Source organism: Oratosquilla oratoria, chromosome 2 (genome assembly GCF_046742065.1).
Source record: "Oratosquilla oratoria isolate Oo_2021 chromosome 2, ASM4674206v1, whole genome shotgun sequence".
In the NCBI taxonomy this organism is placed as follows: Eukaryota; Metazoa; Arthropoda; class Malacostraca; order Stomatopoda; family Squillidae; genus Oratosquilla; species Oratosquilla oratoria.
In genome coordinates, this window is record NC_134778.1 from 72268752 (window position 1) to 72288728 (window position 19977).

The 19977-nt window shown below is 39.0% G+C and overlaps 1 protein-coding gene across 1 annotated transcript in view; it reads left to right on the top strand.

Annotated features, from left to right (window-relative positions):
* LOC143039901 (ovostatin-like) overlaps window positions 1-19977 on the top strand; it is a 41954-nt gene that overhangs the window by 1940 nt on the left and 20037 nt on the right. The window contains exons 2-11 of the mRNA XM_076210245.1: window positions 6988-7151; window positions 8185-8447; window positions 9595-9711; window positions 11833-11996; window positions 13981-14074; window positions 14311-14382; window positions 17176-17325; window positions 17664-17831; window positions 18434-18661; window positions 19292-19465. Of these exons, the coding sequence (XP_076066360.1) occupies window positions 6988-7151; window positions 8185-8447; window positions 9595-9711; window positions 11833-11996; window positions 13981-14074; window positions 14311-14382; window positions 17176-17325; window positions 17664-17831; window positions 18434-18661; window positions 19292-19465 (1594 nt within the window). The remainder of the gene's footprint in view (window positions 1-6987; window positions 7152-8184; window positions 8448-9594; window positions 9712-11832; window positions 11997-13980; window positions 14075-14310; window positions 14383-17175; window positions 17326-17663; window positions 17832-18433; window positions 18662-19291; window positions 19466-19977) is intronic.

Below are 19977 nucleotides of genomic sequence, written 5' to 3' on the forward strand. Positions count from 1 at the left end.
GAGGTCCCTAAATTCCACTGAGCTTTACCTTAATCTTGGCTAGGATCTAACTGACGGCTCACCTTAATTAGCAAAGAAAGCTAATGATATGAGGTCATAAGATCTCGGTTCGTAGCGACTTGCAACTTGCCAGGTAAGACCACCCGCTTACGCGGGATCGGTTTTTGTGGGAGGGGAAGAATGTCTGTAAGAAAATGAAAAGATAGTAGTGTATAAAAGAGGGCTATTGCCACCGGGCGATTAAGCGAGCGATCAGGGGCTGTTGGTGGTCGTGGCTCGGGAGAAATGGACAGGGAACTCGGACGGCGGCGGCGATGCCGGGATTAGAATTACCAAAAGTTCAGAAAATGGTAGGAGGCGTAGTAGTAGAGAAAGGTGGAAAAACGGAAAAAATCTTTAGTGGGAGGTAAACTGAGAAAGTTAGAAAGGAAGCAAATTTTAGTCGAAGAAAAAGTAAGTGTAGATGTTTGTGAGTGGGTCGTGGCTGTGTTCGTGAGAGGTGTGTATCTTACGGGAAGTGAGTAGAGTTCACTTCTTGCGTGTAGAGAGCGCGTTCCTGTTTAGCCCCAGGTTAGACATGAGCTTTTCCTGCTTTTCCCCAGGTTGGGTTTGAGAGTCAGTAGAGTCGATCCAGTGGCAGTGCGAGGGGGGGCAGGCGGGCGGGTGTTGTATTATCTTTCTCTTTCCAAGCACAACTCTGAAAGCAGAGAGTTACGTGACTGGGAATTGTGTGTAAATGTCAGAAGTGTAAACCCGCTCGCCAGCGTCAGCGAAGAGGCCAGCGCGTGGGTGCGGGTCGGTCGGATAGAGAGGCTCCCCAATTCCTCTCTGTCGACCAGCCGACGATCAGTTAAGGGTTATGAATAAGAGTTGGTCTGGGCCTCTGCTAAGCCAGCAAGCAAGTGTGCATCTGTCTCTTTTCTTCCAAGCACTACTCTGAGAACAGAGAATTACGTGACGTTGGGAAATGTGTGTATTTGTCTTTGGTGTAAACCAAATGTGTGTATTTGTCTTTGATGTAAACCCGCCTGCCGACTTCAAGAGGTCGGCCTGTGCCAGACCGGTAGCAGCAAAGGAGATATATCTCCTCACCACCACCGGCCGGCGAAGATTGTTGGGCGCTTGTTGAGTGAGCTGGAATGGAGAGACGTCCGACCTCTAGGAGCGCTGTGTTGATTCTCGTAGTACCGAGAGGGTATATACAATATGAATTTATATCATCTTCTCTCTCCCTCTCCCTGTCCCTCTCCCCCTCTCCCTCTCTCCCTCTCTCTCTCCCTCTCTCTCTCCCTTTCTCTCTCCCTCTTTCTCTCCCTTTCTCTCTCTCTCTCTCCCTCTCTCTCTTTAAATTTTTCTCTCTCTTCCTCTCTCCCTCTCCCTCTCCTCGTCCCTCTCCCTCTTCCTCTCCCCGTCCCTCTCCCTCTCCCTCTCCTTCTCCCTCTCTCTCTCCCTCTCCCCGTCCCTCTCCCTCCCCCTCCCTCCCTCCTTGGGGCAGATACACTTCAATGGGATATCAAAGCACGGAAAGCGTCATCATAGTTGCACGTATTTCCTGCCATGGGCTCGTGTCGAAAGAGGACGGAATACCATAGCCTTTGTTTTAATCAGTCCATCCTCTGTTGTTTTTGAGTAACTACGTGATGTATTGTTCCAGGCCCAATGCGAAGGGGACCTCCCTCGCCAGGCAGAGGGACTTGCATAATAATGTAGGCCAAATTCTAATGCGGTAGTAGGCGTTGTTGACCCTTTGAGCGTGCAGTTTGATTTGTAAATCTATTCTGGTGTTTTTTACTAAGTGGTCTTGCGGACTCGCTCGAGGTTGAGACTGATTTTCGGTCTTGTTTTAGGTGTTACGAGGCATTTTATTCAGTTGAGAATAACACCCTCGGGTTTAGTCATGTTAACATAAAGTTGTGTTGACCTTGATTGTAGGCCATCTCGTGTACGAACGAATGGACCACGAAAAGCTCGTCCGCCAAATTACGTCACGGATGATCAATTCGTCCTAATAAAAAAGATTGTCGTTTTGAAACTCATTTCGTGAAAGTATTTGCTATTATGGAATCGGTGTTTGTTTTTTTTTTCTTATTTTCGAATTATTTCGAGTTTTTATATACCTATGAGGAACAGGTGTTTAAGGAAAAAAATAAGAACATGACCACGATAATATACTGTGAATTAACAAATGTAATATAAAGTATTTATATCCTAGATACAGCTTAAGTTCAGATTATACTTCTAATGTATAAAACGGCACATATATTAACTACAGTTGGTCACATTTGAGGTCCTTCTTCCACTTTCACTAACTGGGTCACACCTCAGAAGTGCTCAAAAAAGAGCTCAAGCCTTCGACACATTTGTGAGTTCTATTTATGAGCTTGGCTTGTTAATTTGTCATTTTAGTTTTCCTGAACTACTTAACTGTACCAGCTAATATTTAGGTTATAACAATGCAGACAGATGTCCAGAGGACCATTCTGGATGGTCTCAGGTACAAGAAGAAGCGTGTTCTCAAGTTAACGCATGGAATTATATGGGATTCTGATGTCTGGTGCATTACTTGTCTGAAATCCATCATGAGCACGCGTGACCATAGGTAGACAAGCTACAATTTAAACCAACACTAATTCCACTTTAACCTGTATACGTACATCATTTTATATATATATTATCAGCATGGTGTGTTAGAAATGTGTTATTTCAGCAGTATTTGATCTTGTTAGTTATATAACACGTTACAAAAAGGTTTTCTGCACACACATACATATACGAGTAAAATATAACTAGGTGAATACATGCACACACTCACATGCATGCACAGGCACATACATGCACACACGCACATACATATACACACGCACATACATGCACACGTACATACATGCATACACACATACATGCACACGACTCGATAGCGCAGTGGTTAGAGTTCCCGGCCGTCACTACGAGGGTCCGGGTTCAAATCCCGCCCAGGAGTGAAATAATTTCAGTATCACTACGCTACGAGTCGTTACTCCAACTATCGTAGGCAGGGAGTTGGGGATGTGTGTGTGTAAAGGTCATATAATTACCCATAGATCGGTTATATATGAGCTCTGAGCTTTCTTCCGGGAGGGAAATAATTGTCGATCACGAGTCCAACACATGATTCAATACCATGGTGAATCACATACATGCACACACACACACATGCACGCACACACACACACACACACACACACACACACACACACACACACACACACACACACAAATACAACTAGGTAAATACACACATACACACACACATACTCACACACACACACACACACACACACACACACACACACATGCGAACAAAGATTATCCAAATTGGAATTACCAACACTGGAGCAGAGAAGAGTAAGAGGAGATCTACTGGCTATCTATAGAATCATGAAAGGAATGGAAATCCTTGACCCTATCAAATCATGTCAGCCGCTTGTGGTGTAGATATAAAAAACCGGATATGGTAGGCCTCGCGCCGGCTCGTACATCCGAATATCATCTGATGCGGCTTGACCGCGCGAGGACTGACGTCATATTTTTCTGGTGATTGAACAAACATTTTGGTGTTTTATTATTTTCTTTTTTTATTTGACCAAATTTGTGCATTTATATTTTTTTCAATATCTCTCATAAATTATAGTTTTAGGTCTGTAGTCAAGGAAGACGAAGAAAAGTTTCCATGTTGTCCATGCTACCCTTTGCTGTAAACCATTACATACTGAAAATGAGATTTATTCTTTGGTGAGAGCAAAAATATACACTTTCTTCAGTTTTTTTTTTATAAAATATGATAAAAAATGTGCTTATAAAACACCTATCTATATGTATAGTTTTTCCCTCTGCAGTCACGAGAGACACTGAAATACTTTCATATTCTTCATGCTAGCCCTTGCTATAAACTATTAGATACTATTTTTTTTTTTTTTTTAGTTTTCAGAGTATCCCCTTTTTCACCAATATTTGGAAAGTAGCAAATATATAATACAGCAGGGACTGCATAATTATTTTTTTTTGTAAGTTTTTGGAAAGTATGAAAACACAATATCATATCCTACACCTTTATATATAAAAATATAGAAATATGAAAATATACAAATATACAAATATATATATATATATATATATACATATATATATATATACTATATACAAAAACACAAAATAAAAATAAAGTGTGCTGTGTCTTGCCACATTGCTTCTGACATATCCAACACCTAAATATATATATATATATATACAATATATATGTATATATGTATATATATATACACACAAAATGAAAATGAGGTGTGCTGTGTCTTGCTACATTGCTTCTGACCCAGATCGGGAGAGGGATGACCCGATTGGAATTTGCTGGTTCTTACTGCATTGCTTCTGAACCATCACAAGTACCACAAAAATATTGCTGTGTCTTGCTACATTGCTTCTGACCCAGATCTGGAGAGGGATGACCCGATTGGAATTTGCTGGTTCTTACTGCATTGCTTCTGAACCATCACAAGTACCACAAAAATATTGCTGTCTTGCTGCATTGCTTCTAACCCATCACGGCCACAGCCACAAGGAATAGGGGGTACTGTGTCTTGCTGCATTGCTTCTGACCCAAGATAAAGATGACCCGATAAAAACTTATAATTTCTTTCCCTCATGGTACTTTTGAAAACAACCATAAGTGCAGAGTGACTTCTTGCACACCCTGCACGTAGTTCGGGTCATCTCCCTCTTACCGTCACGGTAACACAAAAAACACCTTCGGTATTTGCCCCCCTCTATCTTCGTGACTGCATGGGAAGTCTTCCCATGCACTCTCGAGGGAAAGGGCATGGGAGATGGGCGGCCTCGCTGGTTGGGCTCCAGAAGCCCGACATACTCATCGAGTATGGTAGTAGGTAGTGATCCAATTCCTCATGGCATGCTTTGATGCCACCGGAGTAAAGAACATGCCCTCGCATGACAAGACATCATGTCATCGGAGTTTAAAGGGTTGATATGAATGACTTGCTAAAATGGGACAATGGAAAAACATGAGGACACGATAAGAAACTCAAAAAGGATAACTATAGAAGAGATCTGAAAAAAACAGCTTCCCACACAGAGCGTTGGATACCTGGAATAATTTAAATAAAGAGAGAGTGTGTGAAAACACTACTCAAGATTTTAAGAAAAAATTTGATGCTGAAAGATACAAAGACGGGTCACCACAAGCATAGCTCCCTTCCCGTATAATAAAACTAGGTAAATACAACTAGGTAAATACATGCACACACACACATGCACACGCACGCACGCACGCACGCACACACACACGCGAGCACCTTATGTCCTAGGTAATCATATCAGATTCACAAAGTGTCCAACAAGCATTTTCCACCCTGAAGTACCGACCCACATTGGTCCACAATATTCGCTCTCGGATCATCCATCCTCCACCCATTTTAAATCTGTATCCTTCTGCAAGGTACCATTTCCGTTGGCATCCCCTGTAACGGACGAGCCGGCAAGGTGCCTCGAAAGGTGGAATCTACCCTTTCCGACACCTCCATTATTAGTATGAGTCTATTACTCGGCATCCCATTGCATTTTGCTATATACGTTGCAAAGATGCTGTGAACAACATCCAATAGACCATTTCAAAACAATCGCGCCCCATGTACTGTTATAGCTGTTCTGACGTCAGTATGACTGACGTTTTGAAAAGACAGTAATGAGCCTAAGAATAGGATATTCCCGCCTCACACTTGGCCACTTCGTGACAAGAAATTACCCTCTCACTTGCCAATAAGAAACTCTCACAATACTAATAGTTTCAGATTTACTCTATGCTCCGCAACATCCATCTACTTCCTCAAAGAAGAATGACACTACATCAAATCTCGGAAAGCAAAACGCCAATACTTCATCCTTCTGTCACCAATTCACAACTCGTTACACACATATATATATATATACATATATATATATATATATATATATATATATATATATATATATATATAAGAAATAAAATAAAAATAAATAAATATATAAAATAATTATAGTCAAACTATAATCACTCTTGACTAGCTAGCCCAAAACATAAAGTATAAAACAATGCATGACAATGGACGCGAATTCGTACACAAAGGAAAAAGTGCCGTTAAACCACAATCTGTAACAACCAACCAACATGCAAGTCTACAAAAATATAAATATTGCGCATACGAGATGTCCACAGTCCCGTGGACGAGATATCCCAGGAGACAATTTTTGGGACGACTTGCCCGTGGACCAATTGTCCGTTCGCTGTTAGCCTCTTCGACAGTGATTTATTTTATAGTTTTCTGTCCTGGTTAATGGCAGAAACTTTTCTTTAACGTAGGGATGCTCGGTACAAATCGTGTTCCTCAAGACTCCAGAACTCATAGACGCTGGAACCTTATTTTGAGACACTATTTATGGAAACAAAACACATCATATCCTTGGTAATGAACATCACTCATTGTATTGATAATATTCCCATGTTGCCACGTCATCTTTTTTATTTTTTATTTTCATTTTATTTTAGCGACCTCTTATTTGCCATCATTTCACCCATAGCAGAAAACTCAAATGAAAATGTTGTAAATTTTGTTGTAAATGTTGTAAATGTTAATTTTTTTTGTAAATTTTAGCTGTACCCCACGTACCTTTAATCTTTAATCTTTAACCTTTTGCCTTTAACCTTGATCCTTTAACTTCAGACCTTAAACCTTGACTTCAACCTTTTAACCTTATATCTAAACCTAAATCTAAAAAGGTAAATATCCTCAGAATTGTTCATATAAGCATCACGTTCACCTTCTAGGCTTTAGAATGATCTGGCAGGATGAAGGGGTGACGTTGTTTCGACCATTTATATTCCTTTAATTTAATTATAAAAATTCATTATGATTTTATACCAAATAACGATGGAAATAGAAATAACCAATTTTTGTACAGGAGTTACGTCATCACGGCTCCTCGGATAATAACACCGGAGAAACCCTTTCTGGTCTGTTTGCAATATGTCGACGAAGTGGCAGGGGCTGATGACTACCTCAATGTCACTGTCGAAGAATATTGGAGAAGTTCGATAGCCTCGTTTGCTCTGCCCATCGAAGAAGGTGAGTAGACCATTTTCAGAAGACCTGGAAGGCCTTTGCTCGAGACCACTGAAGGTGGTATTCTTTAAAAAAAAAATCTTTCCTTATATAAATCTTATATAAATCCTTGGAAGAGAAATATTTATATAAGGAAAGATTTTTTTTATACCACTGTAAAAATCTTACGGTGGTAATCTTGAAAAAAATTCTTTCCTTATATAAATCTTTCCCTTCCAAGGATTTATATAAGGAAAGATTTTTTTAAGAATACCACTGCGAGTCTCATTTCACGTGTTCTCTAGGAATCACGTGAAATTATGGGATATTAAGGAGTCACAGAAGTATTCTAATCTTGTGATAATTCTCACATCCATTATGTGTAATATAATTGCCATCTATATATATTTTAAAATAAATGGAAATAATAGAATACTTTTCTAACCACGGCTATGAGGGAGGGACCACAAACAAAGATTGAAAGTAAAACAAAAATGATTTAGACGATGTTTATGCTCAAAGTGAACGAAGCTTTGAATTACTTTGCGTAGATAGAAAGTAACATCTACATTAAATTATATACATGTTTTATCTATTTTTCATAAGAACGATGTTGTCTTGATAAATAAAAAAGAAAATGGACCTAATAGTAATCACTGATATATAATTTCATACAGAAAGAAATGGAATTTAGATAGGATCAGTGTTTGTATTTCAATTGCAATGCAAGTTATGAACAAATATTGACACTGTACATACACAATTTTCATTTATTACATTTGCAAACACCATTAATCAACATTGGAATGATGCCCTTTTCGGTGTTGAAGCTCTCTGTACTTCGAGTATTGCATGGACCATTAAGAACATAAGAATGAAGGAGGCAGCAAGAAACCATAAGGCCTACACTAGGCAGTTCCATACTGTCCCAGCACCAGCTTAAGGCTGCCTGAGCTTCATGAGATCGCGTCTCAGATTTCTTCCCGAATTTAGTTGACCCGCTGTACTTTTGGCCTTGCGTTTATCCTTAAACCATTACAGTGCGTTTCTCCAACAGGCCAAACAAGCAAGTGCTACCCAGTGGAGATACCACAAGATCAAAGTGACCTTTCCTTTGGAACGAGAAGGTATGTCACTTTCATCAATTTTGAGGGAACGCTTGGGAACAACACCGTCTTTGAGTCACGGGAACTAGCGTTCGAAGAAGTCGTCTACTTGACCTTCGTGCAGACGGAGAAGTACGTTTACCAACCGACGCAGACCGTTCGTTTCAGAATCCTCACGTTTGAGGGAGTTTCTGCTCGTGTTTATGCTGAGAACGTAAGTACCACAAAAGAAAATAAACAATTTGTTTGTAATTTGTAGTTGTCGACAAATCTGTCGAAAGAAATGCCATATGGAGACGAAGCCTTTATTTGCACAAAGTTTCGCTGCATCAAGTTAATGTACTTGATATAACTCTAATAAACAAATTATCGTACTAAGAACATAAAAATGAAGTAGACTGCGAGACCATAAGGCTTACATTAGGCAGTTCCATGTCTATTACCACCCGTCATCTAATGAGGTCTACGTCCTCACATGGTGTTTATATATATATATATATATATATATATATATATATATATATACACATATATATATATACATATAAATATATATATATGTATATATATATATACATATATATATATATATATATATATATATATTTATGTGTGTGTGTGTGTGTGTGTGTGTGTGTGTGTGTGTGTGTGTGTGTGTGTGTGTGTGTGTGTGTGTGTGTGTGTGTGTGTGTGTGTGTGTGTGTGTGTGTGTGTGTGTGTGTGTGTGTGTGTGTGTGTGTGTGTGTGTGTGTGTGTGTGTGTGTGTGTGTGTGTGTGTGTATAATATACATTTCTCGCGTGATCACGGAACGGTGTAAGCAAGTTATGCTGAAAATCAAAAGTATAATCTCTAATCTCTGAACACAATGACACGTATTGTTGAACCATGCTAAAAAAATTCCACCCATACTCGTAAACTCACTTCATTCACTAAGAAAAACATATTCACATTCATGAAGTGACTATTCGGTTTCAAACACTCAAATTGAAGACCCATATACATTATAGTTTCTAGATTATATTTACAAAAAAATATCCAAATTTCCAAAATATTAAAGAACAGTCAAGGGTAATAAATGGGGATCTATCTTATGTAAAAACATACGTACATATACATACTAGCACGCACACTAATACCAAAACACGCACACACATTAACACACACACACACACACACAAACAGATACACATACATACATACCTATATATAAAATCCATATGTACTAGCACGCACACTAACACAGAAACACGCACACACATTAACACACACACAAACAGATACACATACATGTATACCTATATATAAAATCCACATGTACATATACGTGCTGGTCCTGTCACATGTGATTTGATTATTACAGTACCCGGAAATATATGTGAAGGCGCCTTCTGGCAAGCGGATCAAGCACTGGAGTGACGTAGACAACTCAGCCGGCCTTGTTCACCTCCAATTCGACCTCATCGAAGAAGCAGAAGAGGTGAGAACTCACACTATCAGGATGTTGTTACTTATAGATAAAAAATTGAAGAGGTTGTTCATGTTAGTGAGCCCACGTAGGTCATTGTTTAGGTCAGGTTAGGATAGGTTAGGTTAGGTTAGGTTAGGTTAGGTTAGGTTAGGTTAGGTTAGGTTAGGTTAGGTTAGGTTAGGTCAGGTTTCGTTACGTTAGATCAGGATGTGTTAGGTCAGGTTACGTTAGGCCAGGCTACGTTAGGCCATGTTACATTAGGTCAGGTTACGTTAGGTCAGGTTACGTTAGGTCAGGTTACGTTAGGTCAGGTTACGTTAGGTCAGGTTACGTTAGGTCAGGTTACGTTAGGTCAGGTTACGTTAGGTCAGGTTAGCTCGGGTCTGATTGGGTTGGGTGAGATTGAGGTTAGGTTGAGGTTAAGTTGAGGTTAGGTTGAGGTTAGGTTGAGGTTAGGTTGAGGTTAGGTTGAGGTTAGGTTGAGGTTAGGTTGAGGTTAGGTGAGGTTAGGTGAGGTTGGGATAAGGTAGGTTAAATTAGGTTACTTTAGGTTAGGTAAAGTTAGGTTACATTTAGGTTAGGTTAGGTTTGTATAAATTGGGATAGGTTAGATTAGGTTAATTTAGTTTAAGTTCTTCGTAGGCAAGGTTAGGTAAGGTTAAGCTAAGTTAGATTAATGTTGACTTAAGTTCGGTTTAGTTAAGCTAGGATTCGTTAGGTTAGGTTGGGCAAAGTTAGGCTAGGTTAAGTTAGGTTAGTCATATTCATTTGTATAACACTGAACCTAACTTGATCTAATCTAATCTAACTTAACCTGACCTAATGAAACTTCACCTAACAAAACATAACATACCGTGAACATAACATAGCTTAGCCTAACCTACCTGAGCCTGTCTTAACCTAACCTAACCTAACCTAACCTAACCTAACCTAACCTAACCTAACCTAACCTAACCTAACCTAACCTAACCTAACCTAACCTAACCTAAGGCTCGTTTCATACGTATCGACTTTTTACCGTGCACCGTCCACGACACGAAGTCGTGCTCCCTCAAATAACCATGGGTATCTATGGACGCTTTCACACGTCACGACCACGAATTAATATAACCTAACTTAATCTAACCTAGCCTATCCTAACCTAGCCTAAATCAATCTAACGTATGTGAAGTTGGATTAGGTTAGGTTAGGTTGGATTAGGCTAGCTTAAGTTGGGTTAAATGTGAAGTAAAGAAAAATGATGGTAATTTGATTACAAATGAACTATGAAATGCAAGTATACTTTTGCATGGACAGTTGTGGAAAAAATGGCCAAGGTGCTTTTCTTAAAAGGAAAGAGACTGTGATTTAGTTTAGTAGAATGCTTGCCTTGTGATTTGTTTCCATATTCTTAAGTTTACCCTATCAAACCTTCCATGTACATATACATATACATATACATATACATATACATATACATATACATATACATATACATATACATATACATACACATACATATGATTATATGTATACATACATACATGATTGACGAGTTAAACACCATATGAGGACGGAGCTTTTATTTGTACGACGTTTCGCTTATTACAGCTTCTTCAAGTACTTGAAAAAGCTGTAATAAGCGAAACGTCGTACAAATAAAGGCTCCGTCCTCATATGGTGTTTAACTCGTCAATCTTGTCGGCAACTGCCACTTTCAAGGACACACACACACACACACACACACACACACACACACACACACACACACACACACACACACACACACACACACACACACACACACACACACACACACACACACACGCATATGTATATATATATATATATATATATATATATATATATATACACATATATATATATATATACATGTATGTATGTATAGACATATACCATAATTAAATAAGAGATCTCTTAGTGTGTGTCGATAGAATATTTCTAATTGCAAAGTTATCCCCTCCTGGTTTTCTTGGCAAGTGTGTTCAGTTCTCTTCCTAGCAAGAACTAAGTTGAATGATAAGATTACCCCTCTAAATTTAGTGATCTATGTACCTTTAGTGATTTAGTTCAAGTATAAGCATACTGAGAAGAGAAATTGCATTGGACGTCTTTTCTTCCTCATTTCAGGGTAAATACCAGATCGTGGTAAAGAAGAAGGATGGATACAACTACATGACCGTTCAGGACTTTGAGGTGAAGGATTATGTGGCGCCAAAGTTCGTGGTTACGGTCGTCGTGCCTGAAGTCATTTATGGCACCAACGATAGCGGCGTCATTCGGGTCTGTGCCAAGTAAGAAACATAAATTTCTTCAACAAAGAGGCGTGTTTTTGCTTACTTACTCACTCACTTACCTACTTACTTATTTATCTATTCTGTAAATTTATTTATTCATCTATATATTCATTCAAACTTCTATTTATTCGTTCGTTCGTTCGTTCGTTCTACCTTCTACACATCCACTCGTTTATGCATTTCTTTAAATCCTGACTGTTTATCGTGATTCCCGCAAACACTTCGCTCACAACGGAGGGCCACTCGGCCGAATGAGGTACCTAAAAGTAACTAGAATTAAAGGTTAGTTACCATCGAGTGAAGGATGGTGCTTTAACTGATCGCAAATTATTTTGCGTTTAGCAGGACAAAGTCCTTTGTATCCCACCGTAAACAGAAAGTAACTTGGATTATGGGAAACTGTCTTTGAAGAAGACTGTGTGTTGGTACAATCAATTTAACCTGTTATTGGTTGTAATGGAGCAGGAATAAAAATCATATAGCATCGTTTAGAAAAAATAATTTAGCTCTGGTTGGGATGAAATACCATGGATGCATCATATTTTCAACTCCTGGGTGGCAACTAAATGAGACGATGAATTCGGTGACACTTAACTGTTGGTCCTGCTCACAATAGAGATCCGTGTATGGTTGTTCCGTTGAACGGAACTTGACATTATCACTGACGTCAGAGACTACCCATGGGCGGAAGTAGAGGTCCTTTTACGTAACATGCGGAAAACAACAGACCAAACTTATCAAACTCTATGCGGCCGTTTGAAATAACTATTTCTAAAGTACACAATATGAAGAAAGTGTTCAATATCAAATAATCGTTATTCTAATTATTTTCATATTCTATAATATCTTTGATATCATAAAAGATGTTTTTGTTTATACAGTGATATTGTACCCCTGGCGGAGTGACGTCAAGGATAAAGTGTCCTATTACCGTAGGACAAAACTCATCGTATACAGGATGCAACTTTTCCTTTGTTGTCTTCCTGTCATCAGACAATTCTATTCACCTCTATGGGACCCACTATTTACCAAAGAGGATAAACCTTATCTTGATTATCTTCCGCACATGTACCGTCACTGTCTGAATGTCATGACTCACTGAACCTAGGTCCTGTTCATACAATTGTTGAACTGCGGCGGTTCAGTTACAATGTAAGTCAATGTTCATACACAATCGGGCATTTTTTCCCTTGATTATGCGGTGCCGTCGCGATTTCCGCGTTTTTCAAACTGATAGTATGAACACACCTCGTCACGCCTTGCTTGCGTCTACATCAGAATAGAACAACAAAACTGTTCCAGATGAACACAAAAGAATAATTATCCCTTAGTGGTGAAGAGGTCAATATTCTTAGGCTTCATATACCTAGTGCAGCCAGCGCATGATATTGTGTTCACATGATATATCTATAGTTTCTGTATTCCTTTGCATTCACTCTAGAACTGTAATCTTTGAATTATGGTACTTCGTACTAATGTATGGAAATTAACAAGAAATTCAACTTAGCAAAACGTTGAAGAAGTCAAATATAACTTGATAAGACAAGCAAATTTGATTGGTTTTTGTTGCTTAGTGTCGATGTCTAGGGCACCGTTCCATTTGTAACACAGCGCTTTGCAAGGCCCTACCTTGTATCTTCTTTTTCGCTTTTGTAGTTCTTTCTAATGCTCCTTTCGTTTAGGTTGTAGGAACAAATTTAATCATGGTTTCTAGCCCAGATATCGAAACTCAAATGGCACAGAAAGAAACTGAAGAGGTAAAAGATTGAAACAGAATGTTGAAGCTAAAAGTGGATCAGTCTCCAGACTTAACACAAACTATTCGTGACTCTGGGCCTTAGGGGTGTCATGGAAACCCCTAGTTTAATAACTGTATGGCGATTTAAACGCCGGGGTTGGGGAAGTAGTTAATTTTAAGAATATTACTTCGTTGATGATTCTGTCATGTGCTTAGTATTGACATTTTCATTTTCCGGCACAGCTATACTTTCGGGAAACCAGTCAAAGGCAAAGCGACACTTCATTTCAGTGAATGGCAGTACTTCTTTGCATCACAAGTCACCAAACACAAAGAGGTAAGTTCCTCTGTTAGCGTCTGACCGATTCCTGTTGCATTCACCTTCACATGCAAAGTATTCATATCAACCTCACTAACAAAGTTCATATTTAGTAACTTAGATTGCTGTGTTATACTTACTGGATTTATATAAATACATAGTTTCATTATTGTTGATCATGATTATTTGTTTTATATGCCTCTTGCTCTGAAATAATTTCTATTGATTGTTTAGATTCTTTCCTCTTGTTTCAGATCGACGGTTGTACAGACTTCGAACTCGCTCTCGAAGAAATGGACAATAATGGGTACCACCCGCTCAGTCAAGTATGTTTATTCATATATTTCTTCAACTAAATTTTACCTGTAATCTGTTTTTCATTTTTCTTTCTTCTTTATGGGTAGTCCGTTATACCTGTTATATCATCCAGTGGCCATAGCATCCTGTGTTGACTTGGACAAAGGACACGGTAACCGCCTGATGCGTTGCATCCTTTTCCGGGAACCATGGGTTGTGTTGACATAGCACATTCTCTCGAAGGTCATGTTGGATTTGCGTGGAATTGGAGGGAAGCGAGACTTGCATATTTTCTGTCTCAGCAGTCTTCAGATTAGCTGCATAACCTTAAGACCGGGTCACTACACTGTTTTCCAAAGCACTTGTAGTGGCGATGCTACTGTGAAAAGAGAAAGAGGTTTGATGAGTTCGTCTCCTTTATTAATAATTAAGGTATAACTGAACTGATTTTACATGCGGCCAGGAGCCGATATAAATATATATATATATATATATATATATATATATACATATATATATATATATATATAAATACATATATACATACATACACATATATACCGCGTAGGTAGTCACCCGTGGAGCGTAATTATATAATTGCACTGGATTAGGTTAGGTCGAGTCAATCAGGGTCGCACTGTCATAGACGCGTCAGGTTTAGCTGCGTGGGCGACATAGCACGCGTTCTATGCCACGCGGTTATCATGGTTTGTACACACTTTTCCTAGCAACGGCTGGCCTAGATTTTCTCCTTTTCCATTCACACACAATTACAAATGATAGGTAAATAAAAATACGTCATCCCATTGCTATATTTGGTAGTCTTCTTTGGGAGGCACTTAAGAAATTTATTTTGTACCTCAACTAGGGTTACATGCATCAACGGCTTAAAAGGATTAAACTAGGAGATTCTGAGTTTTCAAATAAATTTTTTCTGTCATCCATACATACATGTACACATACAGCACATATATAATGATAACTATACTGATTATAATAACTGGGTCCATTGCTTAAAACAGCGCCACAAAGGATATAAAAGGATTAGAACCACATACCCTATGTTAGGCTGGTAGTCTTGATCCACGTTGGGCATCCAATATTAGGCTGTTTGAAGGCAAACTCTGATGGAGAGAATTTGTTTGATTTGTTTAGAAATGAAAGTTGGGCACCAATTAATCATAGCTCACTTCTAAGGGCGAGAAAAGGGGGAGGGGACGGTGGCGGAGGTGATGACTGTGAATTTCAAGTCATGTCCCAACTTGGTCTGCATCCGACCTAGTTATGGACCAAAAGGTCTCCTGTCGGCATGCTCAGCCTTTGTAATCCTCCTCCTTTGAGAAAGCAAGGAGCAGCGAGCCAGGCTCATGTATGATGCTCCGAGGCAATCTGAATCGTCGGCGTTGGTCCATTCTTTATATACAGGGGCAGGTCATGACCCGTGCTTCTTATTAGTGTGAGGTCAAGTGTGATGCGTGGGAGGTCGGAGGTAAAACGTTTGACACCGGTGGCTCACGAAGACACACGAAGACAGAGGGTATGCGTTCCTCAATGAATCCAATGTAATCGCTGACCGATGCACGTGTTTCTTCAAGGAGGCTTTGTGGTGTCTCACGTGGTAGACCCCGGCACTGGTTAGTCATCTTTGAGGACCTAACAGGATCCGTCTTAGGCTGGTGAGTTGCACGTGCGTTTCTTCAAAAGGTCTTTGTGGAGGTTATGCGGCTGGGGGTGCGTGAGCGTGTCCCATGGGACCACTTGCGGTCGAGTAAAGTCGTGCGACGGCCAGAGAAGAGGTGAGGACGGGAGTAGAACCGGGAGTGAGGACTACTCCTAACACCCTACTAGTGATGATTCGGTTTAACGTCGCAAGATCCCCTTATCAGAAGGCTAGGATGGTGCCTCTTACAGAGGACTCTGTAGTAGCGTGAAATTTAATGAACCATTACCTTGGCCCAACTCGCCGGTGGCAGGGTTCAAACTGCCATCACCACGACCTCCGCCGCAAGTAGCGACGCTCTAACCGGCTCTGCCAGCGTGCATCTACCCCACTAATGCGCGGAGAAATCTATAATGACCTAGACTCAAATCGAGCGCCGGTTTTCAACCGACCCCTAATTTCATCAGCGACTGTTGGAAGATCTGAACGATACTTCTATTCGTGTTGTATCAATAGATATATTTTTCTATCTATAACGATCTAGGATTGAACCCGAGAGTTACTTTGTCTGCAATAGATATGACAGAGAGCACACTTTCTAGGTATTTTTTTTTTCCAAATTTGTTCACTTTTTTCCTCGTATTTCAATAAAAACAACTTATCCCATGCTTCTACCCATCTTCATTTTTATTACATTCATATTTGATACTGCTTCATCCAGCACAGCATTCCACCTCACAAATGCCTCCAGCTCTATACCATCACTCCAGACTGGTATATCGTCAACATATATCGTGTCTTCCTCTTCTATGATGAAGAGATTTTGCTTGAAATTTCTTATTACTTCGTCCATATAATCAATGAAAATCAGCTGTGATACTGCACAACCATGATTTAACAGTATACCTCTTCTAATTTTTTTTTATCTAGTTCTTACATTACATTTGCATGGATCGAAAATCTCATAAATACTTTCTTCAGTCTTCTAGTTATATTTTATTCGTTTTCTTAGCATTTCCACATCTTTTTTTTTTTGTGGAGTTAAGGACTTTCTTCAGATCTTTGAAGTTTATACACGCTGTCTTGCTAACTTCCCAGACCTTTACTGTGACACAAAATCAACGGTTCTCTGTTTTCTCGGAAATCAACCTCTCGATTTCAGATGGATGTAATTGCTACTGTAGCAGAGGAAGGCACAGGAATAGAGAGAAACAGTTCCAGAAAAACTATCGAGATACGCAGAATGGCTTTGAGATTCAATCAGGGAAATTTCACAGCCTCGGCAAAACCAGGCCTTCCTGCACTTATACAAGTAAGTATTTTTTGTAGAATTTTTTATTATAACTTTCATTATAGCTGTCAATATTGTTATCATAGTTGTTGTCGATTTTCCTCTCTATTTCTTTACTTATATGCTGTTGTCTACGTGCAAGACCAATTTTCATGCCAGAGTGTACTATCAAATTATAGATACATAGTATTCCTATTCCTTGTTATATAATGCATTACATTTCTTGTTATTGACTAACCTAGACTGAATGCGTGAAATACATTTAGTGATAAAAACGAATTAGTTTAGTATGTAACGTATATAGATTTCTCCCATCATAATGAATCACATGAGTCACAACGTCTTTCCGTTTCTTTCAGCTGTGGGTAGCCAACGCGGACGGGACAAAGGCAGCATCCGAACCCATGCAGGCCTGTCTAAACACACTCTGCAAAAATTTCACCACAGACTCTGATGGACTTCTTAGCTTTCAAATACCTCCTAGTGCTCTTACTAATGTCTCTGAAGAGTTTGGAAATTACCTTGAGGTGAGTAAAATACTTGCAACATTTTATTTGAGGGAATTTCTTTGTAAATACTTATGTTGACTCGTTGCAGATACTTGCAACACTTTATTTTAGTGAATTCCTTTGTAAATGCTTATGTTGACTCGTTGCAGATACTTGCAACATTTTATTTGAGGGAATTCCTTTGTAAATGCTTATGTTGACTCGTTGCAGATACTTGCAACATTTTGAGGAAATTCCTTTGTAAATGCTTATGTTGACTTGCAACATTTTACTTGAGGGAATTTCGTTGTAAATGCTTATGTAGACACAATGTAACATTCTCTTGGTAACTCTCCGTCCTCAGATTATTTTCTTTGGGTTATTTTATCCCCTGTTCTTTGCTGGCCTTAAAAGCAAGAAAGAACATAAGTTTAGAAGAGATTCTTTTACAGTTCTTAAAAATTGTGCTTCCTTACTGACTCACTCTGAATGTTAACTGTGTGTTAAGCCTTGCCTTCATTACAATGTGATTTGCTTCATCTTAGAACCATTTTCAATCTTGATGATCCTCAAAACATTTCATTCGGCCCTCGGCCTTATTCCGTAAAGGTCATAAATTCAATTAATTAAAAATATTTCAGATTGCCGCTGTCAACTACCCTGACGTGATGAAAGACAATAGTTCGTTCAACTACGTTATGTATAAGAGTGCCATACCCTTATCTATCACGCCTTACATGTCTCCTACCAACTCCTCTCTTCTCCTACGAGTTCCCTACGAAGAAATTCAATGCCAGAAAGAACAAGAAATCGAAGTTGACTTGATGTTTTCAGCCTTTAACCAAAGCTGGGCCGACATCACTGTTCAGGTACGTTAGTTTCCTTTCTAGTTTTGCTTAGGCGTTAGGTGATGAAAAGCTTACACCAGGAGGCGCTGAGTAGCTACGGCCGAGCCCTGTGCCCTTGGACTGCTGGGGCAGGTCAGTCACTGTTGTGAATTGGAGAGAAGTGCGGGATTCGAACCCATAACTAAGCAAATCCGTGACCAGCACGTTTCCAATTTCGTTACCAGAGCATTTCTTGTTCATTAATGGAAAGCAAATGATTGATTGCATGTCTAAATTTAAGAAATTGCACCATGATATCATCAATAGAAAGAGATCTTAAAAAAATGATAACAAATTAAATTCGTTAAGAGTAATCTCCAAGTAATTTCTAAGGTCTTTTTTATTAAGTAGATACAACATGATAATTTTTCTGACAGCCGCATGCAGGATTCGAACCCACTGTTTTCGGCCACCCGTAAGATCACCTTCACAGAGCCTTAACCCACCACACCAACAGAGACTATAGTCTCTGTTGGTGTAGTGGGTTCGAATCCTGCATGCGACTGTCAGAAAAATAATCAGATTGATGTTGCTGTTACTAGCAAATTTCTCTCATAGATACAACATGAGTTATGATCACGAAAGTTTGTCCTAATTGATATTTCTTTTTAGGTGATTTCTAGAGGTGAGATTTTGTACCAAAACACGTCTAGGTACGATCTAGTGGAATCATCTTTGCCCATCGACTTCGAATCTCTAACCTCAATGGAACCTATCCAGGATGTTGTGACTGGATCCATCAAAATTCCAGTTACTATTCCAGAAGCCGATTCGTCAAAGATCAAAGTGAGAATTTTACGAAACAAAACCAATATTTGTCCCATAGATCAAACATAATTTGTATGAGTACTTACCTAGTATTTACCTAGTTGTATCTTACGGGAAGGGGAGCTATGCTCGTGGTGTCTCGTCTTTGTATCTCGCAGTGTCTAGTTTGCTCTTAAATTCGCGTATGGTTTTTGCACACACTATTGTTTTGTCCAGTTTGTTCCAGATGTCTACCATTCTGTGTGGAAAACTTTTATTTTTAGGTCTCTTCTATAACTCTCCTAATTGAGTTTTTTTCCTTTTGTGTCTGTGTGCGTGCTTGTGTGTGTGTTTGTATGTGTTTGTGTGTGTGTAAACAATGTATATATATATGTATATATACATATATATATATACTGTACATATAAATATATATATATATAATGTATATATATATATATATATATATATACATAGACTGTATATATATCTATATATATATATATATATATATATATATATATATATATATTGACTTATATATATATATA